This window comes from Coffea arabica, chromosome 3c, assembly GCF_036785885.1.
Source record: "Coffea arabica cultivar ET-39 chromosome 3c, Coffea Arabica ET-39 HiFi, whole genome shotgun sequence".
NCBI lineage: Eukaryota > Viridiplantae > Streptophyta > Magnoliopsida > Gentianales > Rubiaceae > Coffea > Coffea arabica.
Genome location: NC_092314.1, coordinates 857,687 through 871,992, shown reverse-complemented (window position 1 = coordinate 871,992; position 14,306 = coordinate 857,687). Strand labels below are relative to the sequence as shown.

Genomic DNA, 14,306 nt, shown 5'->3' with positions numbered 1-14,306 from the left:
TGAACAAGTAAATAATTAAATAAACTCAAATTAGGATTTTAATAGGAGTTTTACGAGTCTTTACATGAGTCGAGTATTAACTCCGCAAATCTCCAATAAATTTGTATCCATGCGTCTTTTGGAAAACTATCCACGCGTGAGTAATATATGCTCACCTAGAACTTATTCACCTTTGATTCTCGATTAACTTTTCTTAATCTGCTATTGTCCGTTCTTAATTTCCCCAGGATAATCATACTCTCGAATACAATATCACCTTGAAACACTCGTGTTCATTATTTCTCACTTAAACAATCCTTCCGAAAATTGAAGTTGTTAACGGGACATTTCAAAAACATAATGAAGACATTATTCCATACGAATGGATTTAAAATGGTCGTAATAAATTATTTGGGAGAAACAGGTGGTTAAATACTTAATTAAACGGTTAATATTTGATAAAAATAAGAAATTTTTCGGGTCCTCACAGATTATATGTTGTACCTGTAAATGTACCTCTGTGTTACTTGACGATGGACAAATATGATTTTGTTTATAGGACATCTTCGATTAAAGTTGGCATGAAATTTTTTTTTTTTTTTTTTTTGGCACCTGCACTGGCCTTGTATGCTGGCATGAAAGATTCATTGCTCTACCAACAGCTCTTCTTAGGCGTAGCGGTCAATAGTGTAACTTATTGTTAATTAATTATTATCTCAAGAGGATCAAACTGATAGCAATCTTTTACCTTTTTTTTTTATTGGCATTTTCCTCATCAAAAGTGTTAATTGTTTTCATCTAGAGACGAGGAGGGTAAATTTAGAAGAAAATTGTGTGTCAGCACTTTTGTTTCATTTTTGAGATTACTTTTTATGATGGAGGCTGGCTTTGTTATTAAACATGTCGAGCAATGGGAGGTCAGCGTAATTTTTAATATTAGAGGGTATTTATGTGAAATTGTCTAAAACCTCGAAGGAGGATTTTGAAATTATCCCTTTCTCTAATTACTAGTATTATTTTACAATACCAACTAAAGTAACACTATACATATTACATAGGAAATGAAAGACAAACAAAACAAAAAAAGAAAAATTCAACCATCACAGAAACCAAGGAAGTTTCAACTGCGGTTTTGAATGTCTAACCTCCATGGTAAATAGAATAGTATATAATTTAATTTTCATATTTTTATACTTTATTATTATTCTCAAAAAAAATTTAATTCTAATTATAGTCTATTGAAATTTTATTTTATATTTACTACGCTTTATTTGTTATAGAATTTTTTTTTTTTTTGGTTATCATATCTTCGATGATCCGCTATCTAAGCTAAAATTCAATTATTCGAAGAAAAAAAAAACTAAAATTCAATTCCCGTCACCGTCTGGAGCTATAATGGCGGCATAGCAATTTCTGCGAAAATGACGAGAGTATTCCCCTCGAGTCCAAATTATGATGATGCTACATTTGATTGGAGTTGAGGATTCACAACATGAATTGTCGCAGGATATGTTTGACACTCAAACCACACCATAGATTACCATTTACAAATTAGACACCAACCATGTGTACACCAAATCAAAGCCATTGCCTTTTCTTTTCATTGTGCTTTCTATTATTTTCTTTTGAACTAATGAACTGAACATGATCAGTAAGAGGATGAAAGAAATGGCGAAGGCAGAGAAGTCACAAGAACAAAAAGTGTATAAATATATTTTACAAATAAATTTGTTGTGGTATTAAAATTTTAGTTCTGACAATATCATGCCGCGTAACTTGAGTCTTAATACATGATTTATTATATTTCGGAGGGCCAAATTTTTTAACAAGTTTTCTCACAAAGAGAAAAAGCGGAAAAATTTTGGTAGGCTCGAATGGTTAACCATTCAAATATTTTATGTAGCAAAAATGAATTATGTTACTCAAAAGAAAAGCTCTCATTTGGAGATGAGGTTAATAAGCACCAAAGAAAGCCACTTCTGGCCAAGGAGTAAGGGGGCATGTCGGTGCCCGACGAGCGCGCAGCTGGGATGCGATGTTATTTTCGCAACTAATTATCTTAGAATGGAGAAACTCTTTTACCTTCCAATTTCCACTCCCAATTTTCAAGCAAAAGGCCAAACATTTTCCGCCCTCTTCCACGTTATCATTGAGCTTGTTAGACTATTTGTTAATCTCTTTGGTCCTGCATCATCTAAACTCCAAACAATGACATGAATTTGACAGATCCTTTAAAAAAAAAAAAAAATTTCAATTGAATCACGGAATCGATTAGCGAATCCAATTTTCTTAATTTGTGCGACTTTTTGTTTTTTACACAGATTTGCAACTATTAAATCATAGAAAGAAGATAGGAGGACAAACCAAGGATCTTCAAACCATCTGTGTCATCTTTTGTTTTTGTCCCGTCTTCTCCATTTTTGTTTAGTGTTACGTTTTTCATCTCATCTTTTTTGTTTTTATTTAAATATTACGTGTATTTTACTGTTAAAATTTTCACCAATAAAATTTAAGAGTTATTTATTATTGAATTTATTTATAATAAAATTTTAAAATTTATTAATCAATACACGTAATAGTTGAACAAGACGAAAGAGGCGCGACCGAGATGAAATCCGGTTCAGACGATTTCAAGGGTTAATTTTCCCATCTCAATCCCCACATTTCACGTACGAGTGATTTTTTTTTTTTACTGACGGAGTGAGTGTCCGAGTCAAGTCCGTAAAGGCAGCCCGACTAATCCCACTGCGATCTGGCCCAGCGCCCCAACCAGACCTAGCACGTTAAATGCACGTACGAGTGATTGCGACACCATTTTTTTTTTTTTACCCCATTTGTTCTAATACGCCATCGAACTTTTATTTTGGTTCCTCATTTTTTATTCATGGGTTAGGACATCACTTTTGACTTGACTTCTTGTCTTTCCCATCCCAATTAAGCGTTAGTACCAGTGTAATAAAAAAACTAAACATAAACGAGAAGAACACCAACAATCTCTCTCGCTTACTGGTTCGTGGTTTATCCTTCAATTCCGGTCAAAATTCTTCCCCTTTTGTCATCCGGAATATCTAATTCGACCTAGGTTGCTGAATCGATCATTTAAAAAAAGCTGGGTTGGTTTAATTGGAGCATTTAACGAGGAATATATATATATATATAGCTGACGAGTTTTGCAGAAATGGCGGCTATAGCTGGCTCGGAGATACATGGCTTCCGAACCATGAAAGGTACTCAGCAATAGTGCAGTTTTCTGGTTTGTCATGCGTATTTCAGGTTCATTTATATATCATCCACGGAATTTTAGCTGCCTTAAAAGGTAGTAAAATTTTTGTCAAGATAAGGAAATGGGATTGTGATGGTTTTTTATTTTTTTAAAGTGGGTTTTTGTGGTGAATTTTAGTTGACTGAGAAGTAAATTGGTTTCCAGGGCTTCCCCAGCTGGAAATTGAGGTTTAATTAAAGGTCTTAGAGCTGGATATGCCGACATAGATATTTGAAATGAAACTTTGCTGTAATAATAGAATCTATCCCTTCATGGGATGAACAAGTGATGTTCTTACTTCTTGTTTGTGAGGACATCTTTGTGACACTGTAACCTCTGGCTTGAGCAATGGATTCTATCTGGTATATTCAACATTTTATAGGATTTGAAACTTTTCTTGACTCAAAAAAAGGACATTTTTTTTTCACATATTATTCTCAAATACCTGTTGCGAAAAGCTAATACCAGCTTTTGTTTAAGGTTTTCCCATATCTATTCAGCATTTGATATTGACTTTTGTGTATCTCTCATCTTTTGGGTTCCTCACCCCTATTTTGTCATGGTAAAAGCCAGTCCTTTAATGAGAATCATTCGTCCTATTTAATTTATCGACAGACTTAGATATTGGCAACATACTGGAGGAGGCCAAGGGAAGATGGCTTCGGCCAAATGAGATTCATGCTATACTCTGCAACTACAAGCACTTTAATGTACAAGTCAAGCCAGTCAACTTGCCTCCAAGTACGTTTGAGCAGGAATATGATAATATAACCAAAAATAATGTGATTATTCTGTTGATGGATTAAATGCCCAAGGAAAAGATACTCTGACACTGATGCACTCCAAATGTGAATTTGTTGTGATATGATAGGTGGCACAATTGTGTTATTTGATCGGAAGATGCTTAGGAATTTTCGGAAGGATGGTCATAATTGGAAGAAAAAAAAGGATGGGAAAACTGTCAAAGAAGCACATGAACACTTGAAAGTAAGTTTGCCTCTTTCAGGTTTAGATTTTGTTAGAAATCAACTGTTAAACAGACTTACCAATTGTTTGTTGGTAGGGTGCATGTGTTACTGTGTTGAACAGTAAGTTTTTGTTTTTTTAGGTGTTTGGTGTTGGGGGATATGCCGTGGCTGTATGAGGTTCATGTTTTGGGTCATTCATTTTATTTGTCATACGTTGTTTGTAGCAACATTAGCAAATTGAGACATCTAGTGCTATTCGTCTCACTAAATGGATTAGCAAATGTTTACAATTTGAGGACAGCATTTCATATCTCCCAATTGAACCTGAAGTCATGAGATTGGTCTTGAATTTGGTTTATTTTGTGACAGGTTGGTAACGAGGAGAGGATTCATGTATACTATGCACATGGAGAAGATAACCCAACTTTTGTTCGAAGATGCTATTGGCTACTTGACAAGTATGAAATGATTTTAGTTCGTAAGAGCATCAACCTAGTCAACTTTTCGTTAGCATGCTTCTGATCTTAGAATAATGTCTTTCCAGTACATGGCTTTGTCAAATGGCCAAGTGCCCAAATCTTAATGTGGGTCTTGTTAATCAGTATTTATCTATGTATCAGGTCACTGGAACATGTAGTCCTCGTTCATTATCGTGAAACTCAAGAGGTTTGTCTCTTAATCCGGAAAGACACCACATGATATCTAGTATAGTCTCATCTTGGTTGTAGATAGTTATAACAAATACTGGATTCAAAGGTACTAAAAGTACTTTGACAGAAGTTTGCTAATCTATCAGAACTGAACATAAGACATCTTAGCTAGATTCTCAACTGTTTATGGATATGCATATCTTGGTGTATATGGCTATTGAAGGATTGAGATGTTATATTTATTCACATGAAAAGTCGATTTAGCTTCAATCTTTCTCTAGTTATTAATATGTTGTCAGAAGAATTGGACTCTCAGAAAGAAGTCTGAATGATGGACTAATTTTTCTTATATGTGACTGAACAGAAATTCATATTATACTCTTAGTCAATTCTTGGAAGGTGGTCGACTTTCATGGTCTAGTTTTCTAAAATGTAAAAGAGACAGATCTTTGTTTGTCTTCCACTTTTCTGAAAAAAGTGATTTTAAATCCAGATGATGAGTTGGCTGGTTTCCAGCTATGCTTAATTCATTCTAAGTCATCATTGCTCAATCATACTCAATTTTAATTTGGTCTTTCATATTTGATTTTGTAGATAATTTTACAGCTTTGTAATCATTCAAGCGCAATGAACTTAGGTAAAACTTTTCTTCGAAGCAAAGGTGCATAATTTGTCTGGGAGAATGTTGTTGGAAGGAAAACTGCAAATACCTGTATATTGCTGTTTATATTATCTTTTTGGGCTTGTTGCACAGCCAGTGGTGCAATTGGGGTTATAAGTGGACCTTTTACTTATTATTTCCCTTCTTTCTTTGATTACCTTCAAATTAGCTTGATGCTTCTGAGAGGATTCTATTGCATTTTCAGCTACAATTTAAAATTAGCATGCTATTAAGTAACTGTTTTTCTTCAAAGAAAATCTTCAGTTGGTTCAATGATTTTAAGAGATTGGACTTTGATGGCCTAGCTATGCAGCTAATAATCGACATCTCAGTTCACCCACTGACTAACAATTTATGCTGACATGATTAACGACTTTATTTGACTCCTAAAACCGTTGCAGGGTTCTCCATCAACGCCATTGAATTCAAATTCTAGTTCCGCTCTTTCTGATCCATCTCAATCTTTGGTCATATCAGAAGAATCTGATTCAGCAGCAGACCGGGCATATTACTCTAGAGAGAGAGCAGATTTAGGTGATGTTAATGTGACTTTCAATTAGACTCTGATGAGCTACTTGTCCAAATCTCACGTTTAAATAGTTTACAGATGTTATTATAGAAAGTCACTGCATAACCATTCTCATTTTTCATTAGAGAGCAAAATCTGTGATAGGAACCATTAATAAGTTTACTATACACCTTTCTTTTTGTTGGAAGCAATGCCTTTTTGAGAAGATAAATAATTATTGGTAAAGCATCAATTTGGTGCATCCAATGTACAAAATAACCTCCAAGCATCTTTTGCAAATATAATCACTATCATTCTTGGTCAAAAAATCCACTTTTATTTATTTGAGTTGTCTGCTTTCTGCCTGATAATTAGATGGAAGTTTATTTTGACATACTTTTGCTCTCAATTCTCCTGTTTTGAAGATCTTTTCATTTGATGATTTTGTAGATCCTAATTGTAGTGTGAACATAAAAGATCATGAATTGAGGCTTCATGAGATTAACACACTGGAATGGGATGAGCTTCTTGTGCAAGATGACCCCAACAAGCTAATTGGACCTCAAGAAGGTAAAAACTAGTTGCTTGCGTTAGCAAGCGAAGCTTTTAGTGGAGCTATTGATGATTTGACTCTTCCCCATGTTGATGGCAGGAAAATATTCATCCGAGCTATCTTATCAGTACGGCATGAATGGTTATGGAATTACTGTAAGTAGAACTGTTTATCATGTCGAAACAGAAATAATTCCAGATCTATATATAGTCAATTGTGTGTCACAATTTTCATTGTTGCTATATTCTTTTCTTTGTATCATGCAAACAGACTGACTTGCATCCTCATCTTGGCTTCTGGTTTGTTGGCGATATATTTTGGCCTCAAATACTTATCTACAGGACATAACTTTGTCATTTAGCTATCCTACTCCTTGTTTTAGCAATAATATTTCCTCAAGTGTGGATGAAACTTTTTGTGCATCATTGTGCTCTGCTCGCAAATTTCTGCTTGGTGAAAGTATAGATGTTGAGTTTGCCTACTCTTCCGTATTGTTTCTCTTTGGATGGAAGGGCAGGTGTGTCTTGTTTTTCTGTTTTCCTTTTGTTTTATTTTTTCCTTTTTTTTTTGTTTTTTTTGTTTTGTTTGGGGGGGGGGGGGAAGGGGCATGGCAGTTGGAGCGGGGCAGAAGGTGTATTGTCTTTTGGGGATGGGCATTTCTGCATGAAGTTCTCGGTGCACAGCTTCTTCGGCTCCAATGAAAAGTAGTTTGTGGTTCCTCTAATTTGTTGTGTCCTGATTTTCTCCTTCACTACAATAGGTGTTACCCATCAGATAACCCAAAAGGTAATTTAATTTGTATGATTAGTAGTAAAAGCTCAAGGAAAAATTGAAGCACAGCTTCTGGAATAAAATCAGCTAGAAATGGATATGTATTGGATATATATGCATGAATTGAACTACTTTTGAATGAACTTTACAAGGATTTAGGCATTTGGTGTGTTGTCTTAGCTATTCATTTTATTTGTTTTATTAGTATTAAGTAGTTACAGATCTTGACCTTGAAGGGCCAAAATCACTAGGAGGCAACTTGGTATTGTGTCACAGCAGTTTGTTCTATTAGTTTATGGTACAAGTACATATTAAATCTTGTTTGGAGTAGCTGAGTCTTTGCTTGTTTAATGTATGTTCAAATTTGAAACTTGGTCCTTGTAAAGTAAGGATAATCATTAATGACAGCTGGTCTATGCAGAGTGACTCCATCTCAGATAACAAATTGCCCGTAGAGAGTTATTTGGAAAAATTCCCTGGGCAAGTTTCAATGAACAATTCTGGTAACCTTAATGTTCCAGCCAATTTATGCTTTCAAACAATGGGAGCTCCAACTGCAAACTTACTACTGAAGGATTCGGAACAGATGACATTGTTTGCTGGTGATTCCTTAGAACATGCCAGCAAGGATGGTCTGCAAACTCAGGACAGTTTTGGGAAGTGGATTAGTAATGTTATTGCTGATTCTCCTTTGCCGTTGGATGATACAACTCTAGATTCTTCAATGTCAACCAATCAATCTTTTGCCTCTCCACACATGAATATTCCTCAATTTTCTGCTGCGAAGCAGATATTCAACATAACTGAAATTTCTCCTTCCTGGGCTCTTTCGAGTGAAGAAACAAAGGTTTTTTTTTAATCGACCATCAATATGTTTTTCCAGTTGTTTTGTTTCGTGGCATGGATAACTGAATTTAGGAATCTCCCTGCCTTGCTCTCTCTTTGCATGTGTGTGTGCGTGCTATCTTTAACTGGTCAAAACTTTTTCCCTTTTGGTAAATATCAAATTGAATGAAACTGCGTGGTGAGGGCTGATATTAAGGTACTTGTCATGAGAAATTGCTGGAGGTTTGGCCTCAGGCATGCGTACTCATTCCTTAGGAAATGAAAAGTGTCATATCACACAATCTGTTATATTATCTGTTTCAATTCAATATCTTTTCCGATTAGCCAACTTTTAATAGGTTTATGAGCTAATAACAATTATACATTTGATAAAAATCTTCAAATTGAGCTAGATTTTATGGTTCATTTGAGTTTTTACTGTGTTACTGAATCTCACTCTGGTCTTTATCCCTGTAGAACTCTCAATAGCAGCAGTATCAGTACTTGTGCTTTAATCTTTTAAATCTTTGGTTTCCCAATTTTTGTTTTTACAGCTCTTAGGAAGCTTCTGGTTTTCATGTAATTTTTGTTCTTCATTGCTTTTCAAAAGAAATTTTGGTATAAATCAACAGAAAAGGAAGGCCCAAAAAACCTTTTTACCTGACTTGGTAATATTTAGCCATGACTATATTTGCCACAAAAAAGAACTTTATCTTGCCATTATTAGCCCCAGAAACAAGTAAAAGCTTATGTAGCACTGCCCAGTGGAAATTCTGTAGCAAAGAGGAGTAGGATCGTAGGCCAAAGGCGTCAAAACCTTATATACCTTATTTATACTTGCATCTGCTATATCTGGGTTCGTGTTGCTTTGGTTATTAAGAAATTTAAAAACATACTTGCAAGAAAGATTTTTGGGCCAGACTTGATCCTCATTTTTTCCCCTTATTTTTAAAACAAGAATTTGGTTGTTAGATGCATTTAGTTGCATCTGTGATACTAGATATTCAAAGTAGTGTTATTATTTTGGTTATTGATCTTGTGCTACATAATATGGCAGATAAATGTCTTACTTGAAAATTATGTATATTTGGGTGAAATATTTTTCTTGACAAATGAAGAAATATTTGTTATCCTGGTTCAATTTGATATCCCAGACATTTCTGTTGCAGATCTTGGTGGTCGGATATTTTCATGAAGGGCAATCTAACCTGTCAAGGTCTAATTTGTTTTGCATCTGTGGAAATGCTTGTGCTCGTGCAGAACCTGTCCAAAGTGGCGTATTTCGTTGTGTGGTCTCCCCTCAAGCACCAGCTTTTGTAAACCTTTTTTTGAGCTTTGATGGTCATACATCCATAAGCCAAGTTGTGATGTTTGAGTTCCGTGCACCCATTGTTGATAATCCTGCAATCTCAGAGGAGAGGTCTAGTTGGGAAGAATTTGAAGTTCAGATGAGACTTGCTCATTTGCTTTTCTCTACATCTAGGAGCTTTAACATTTTATCAACCAAGGTAACACCAACTGCCTTGAAGGAAGCCAAGAATTTTGCTCGCAAGACCTCACATATAAAAAATCACTGGGAATTTTTGACAAAATCAATAAAGGCCAAGGAAATGTCTTTCCCAGACGCCAAGAACTGCTTGTTTGAACTGACTTTGCAAAACAGGTTATTGGAATGGTTGTTGGAAAGAGTAGCGGAAGGGTGTCAAATCTCTGAACGTGATGAACAAGGCCAAGGTGTAATACATTTGTGTGCTATCCTAGGTTATACTTGGGCTGTCTATCCATTTTCATGGTCTGGCTTATCAATAGATTATCGAGATAAGTTTGGATGGACAGCTCTTCATTGGGCTGCATATTATGGAAGGTATCCTTTTTGCTGCATTCAAAATTTTTCTTGACACTCTTCCCACTAGGAATTTTAACACTATTTCTTTTTAATGTTATCTTTTCCATTCACATGCTCCATTATCACGTGTAAAGGGGTGCCTGCATACTTTCCTGTGGCTTAACAAGAAATGTATATGGATACAATTATGAAAAGTGAGAATATGATTAAGCTGGCTTCTAGGAAACAAGTCTTGTTTACACCTTGCTGATATATATGGCATGAAGGTTGAGGTTATTGAGTTTTATCAGCTACTTCAACTGTGGTCATTGCTCATTCTTAGAGTATATTTTTAGGGAGCCAATGGTTGCAAAGCTTCTAACTGCCGGAGCAAAGGCAAATTTGGTGACAGACCCGACTTCAGAAAATCCTGGTGGATTCACTGCTGCTGATCTTGCATCCAAAAATGGTCATGAGGGTTTGGGGGCATATCTTGCAGAGAAGGCATTGGTTCAACACTTTCAGGATATGACCTTAGCTGGAAATGTCAGTGGTTCACTTCAGACTGCCAAAAGTGATTCAGTAGAACCTGGAAACTTCAGTGAGGATGAGTTGTATCTAAAGGATACTCTAGCAGCCTACCGCACTGCTGCTGATGCTGCTGCACGCATACAGGCTGCATTCAGGGAGCACTCCCTCAAGGTTCAAACTCTAGCAGTTGAGTCTTCTAATCCAGAGATTGAAGCACGTAATATAGTTGCAGCTATGAAGATTCAGCATGCTTTCCGTAACTTCGAGACAAGGAAAAAGATGGCTGCTGCTGCTAGGATTCAACACAGCTTTCGTACTTGGAAGATGCGAAGAGATTTTCTTAACATGCGTCGGCAAGCCATTAGAATTCAAGTAAGGCTTGTTGATCTTCTGTTTGCTTGAAGTCATGTCACTGGAAGAGTTCCAAGGTTTTGACTGCTTAGCTGGCTAGTATTACTAAGCTGTTCACGTGTGCTTGTTTGTCTGGTTACTAACAGACTTCACAATCAAATGATTTGAGATAGATGGGTAGCTTGAAGTTTACCTTACATGAAAACTTGAGCAACTTATCGAGTCTAATGATGTCTTCTGCTGCTTTTTATGTTAACTACGAGCTTTTGACTGCTGTAAGAAATACCCAACTCATGGCGTTTATTGGAAAACTTGCTTATTTATTGATTCGCTTGATTTTACAGGCTGTATTCCGGGGATTTCAAGTTCGGAAGCAATACCGAAAAATTATATGGTCAGTTGGAGTGCTTGAGAAAGCAATTTTGCGCTGGCGCTTGAAGAGGAAAGGCTTTCGTGGGCTTCATGTTAATCCTGATGAAGTTGTCAATAATCAGAAGGAAGAAAATGATGTGGAGGAGGACTTCTTCCGGGCAAGCAGGAAACAAGCTGAGGAGCGTGTTGAGAGATCTGTTGTCCGAGTACAAGCAATGTTCCGCTCTAAGCTTGCCCAAGAAGAGTACAGGCGGATGAAGCTTGCTTACAACAACGCAGCGGTACAGAACCAGTACTCTTTCCTGCTTTCTTTCTTATTTTTATGTTTGGATTTATTAAAGTTTGTCTGTATTTCCTGAAAAAATTGTGCAGCGGGAATATGAGGAGTTCGAAAATCCTGATGGGATGAGAGAAGACTGAATGGCAAGCCTTTTTTTTTTTTTTTTTGGTTTATATCATTAGCACAAGAAGATATGATGGCTTCAGTATTGCATGTGGAGCTTGGGTTGAAGTAGCACCAATATGTACATCTTGTAAATACTTTAGTTTTAAGACGATGCTGGATTGTGACCTGTTTTTTTCACGTTTTATGGAAATGAGGGTCATACTGTCCGTTTGCTTTTTCAAGTATTGGAAGCCGTTGAGACTGCTTGGAAGATTGCTGTTATTAGCTCTTTCCATGCTGATGTTTTGGTCTTACCTGGAAACTAGATTCCAGAGGATGTAGTATTAAGAGAAACTCGAATGCCCTCTTACATTGAACTGATTGAAGTGTGTATGGGTGCTGCTGCTCCTATTTGGTGTAAGTTATGGAGACCATGGGTGCTGATGATATTGGTGAATGTGCAGCTGCGTATGGTGGGCAAAAGGTAGATCAAACCTCAAAAGAGACTACTATTTCTGGTTTCAACTCTGCAGTCTTTCTTCCGTTCCTTTGATAGAAAGATATCAGTTGGAACAGATATTATAGGAGCCTTAGCCACTCCCAGCTCCCTCCGTTGTTGGTTGGCCTGCCAGAGTTTTTATGGAGAGGCACCTATGGGAATCCGGCCATTTTATGCTTTATCTTTCGGAGGACGCAATCATGACGTCACAAGGCTACGAAATGATGGCTTGTTTGGCAGATAAGTTTTTTGCCAAATTTGTTTGTTACAAGTTTTTTTAAAAATTTTAGTTATAATAATCTCAAAAAAATTTTCAAAGTTTTTAAACTATACACTTTAAAATATTTTTAAAAAAGACACTTCAAAATTTTGTTTAAAAATTTATACAGTAAAGTTTTAGATAAATATTCAAAAAATTCACTTGTTAAACAGGACAGATATTTATCTCTTGCTACTTTTATACCTCCCCACAATACTTGATATTAAAAAAAAAATAATAATAATAAATAGAACCAAGAACTAAGTGACCATTGCTGGCAAGAAACCTCTTATTTTAAATTTTTTTTTTTTCAACGGCAAAACTTTGATCTGGCCGCGTCCCAGACATTGACACGCTGCATGTTAAGCTCAGACTGTAGCTATTTTTCACTTCAAACCGGATATTTTATGGACGTGTTCGGTTTTTTTCACTATGAACAACAGCAGTAATGCTGTTGAAACGTCTATTCTTCTGACCCTTATTCAATTGTCATGGCAACCCAAAAAGGATTTTTGTCTGGAGAACAACAACATTTGACACCATGGTTCAAAGTCGCGGTCGCGGTCATGGTCGCGGCCTGGAACGTTTCACATCGGTTTCGGCATATCGGTCGCGGTCTTGGTGAGACGCAAGTTTTAAAGTATTTAATATTCTAAAAATTGTTAATACTATAAAAAAAGTATGCTAAATAAAAATAATAAAAAATAGTAAAAGAAATGGTCGAGTCAATCCGTCACGATGTAACTCGACCGATTTCTCGTCTTGACTCGGGATAACTCGGAGTGTTGCGGTGACGTCTCGACCGATTTTTCGGCGAGTCAAGTATCTCGGCGTCGTTTCGTCACGGTATCGTATCGGTAGGGGTCGAGACGGTAACGACTCGGCCGAGTCATCTCGATCTCGGCCGAGACTTCGAACCATGTTTGACACACGTCTTAGTCTTAGGCGTGCACAAGCGTGTACATGTCCGAACCTGACCATATATTTCACGTCTTTTCCTTTTTGAAGGGTTTTTTTTTTTTTTTTTTAAAGCTTACCCAAAAGGTTCAACTTCAACGGGGTGATCTGATTGGATACACACAGCTATAGAGATATACGAATCTAGTACGCCTCGCGTCAACCCGGAAAGTGGAGCAGTTTCGCCACAATTAGTGGCGATGCTAATATGAACGGACAAAGCTTAACTAAATTGCGTTTTAGGAACCATGATGATGTCTTACGATATTCATCGGCTTATGTAGATCATAAGGCTATCAACATTGGTGGAAGACATACATCACTCAAGTTTTTTGTTTCAAATGTGCTACTTTTGTTTAATAGATAGAAATAAGAATCATGTAAGTAACAAAATTGGCCCTTACGTTCTATCTAAGCATAATACAAGATGGAAAATTACTACTGATTCCTCAAGATCTAAGTTCATTAATTATATAGTTTGATCGAGTTTTAACGTGCAATGATATATAGTTTTTTGCATCAATACAATCAAGTTATTGTCTCGAAAAAATAGATATAGATCATTCGTTTGATATTGGATTTAAGAAAACAATACTCAATTTAACTCATACAATGAACAATATATCAAACAAACTAACGCTATTGACTATACATGGTAGTTGCCCTAACATGAAACTTTGCTTTCTCAAAAAAAGTTCGTTCTCTAAATAATAAGTTTTTATTTTTTTTAACATATTCTATTTTGCATTGTGAGGAGAGTACTAGAGTCCCGTGGATGATGCCTTTTTTTAGTTTTTGGTTGGTCTCATGAATAAGTTGAAGCAAGTAATGAAAAGTTTTAATAACAGATGGGTAATTTTATAGGTTTGATTTTAAAAAAAAAATGAAAAGAAATCGATAATTGGGTTCAGACTTGGCAAGGACATCGGACTGATCTATAATAAAGGGGG

General features: G+C 36.1%; 1 protein-coding gene across 1 annotated transcript; it reads left to right on the top strand.

Annotated features, from left to right (window-relative positions):
* The first annotated feature begins 2,925 nt into the window (after positions 1-2,925).
* LOC113733893 (calmodulin-binding transcription activator 5-like) lies at positions 2,926-11,883 on the top strand. The gene is made up of 13 exons (XM_027260116.2): positions 2,926-3,206; positions 3,857-3,982; positions 4,113-4,228; positions 4,579-4,667; positions 4,830-4,875; positions 5,922-6,054; positions 6,479-6,598; positions 6,681-6,736; positions 7,774-8,199; positions 9,347-10,041; positions 10,359-10,905; positions 11,229-11,537; positions 11,629-11,883. Exons 1-13 carry the CDS (start codon positions 3,158-3,160, stop codon positions 11,674-11,676), a joined length of 2,760 nt encoding a protein of 919 aa, XP_027115917.1. The 5' UTR covers positions 2,926-3,157; the 3' UTR covers positions 11,677-11,883.
* Positions 11,884-14,306: the final 2,423 nt, after the last annotated feature.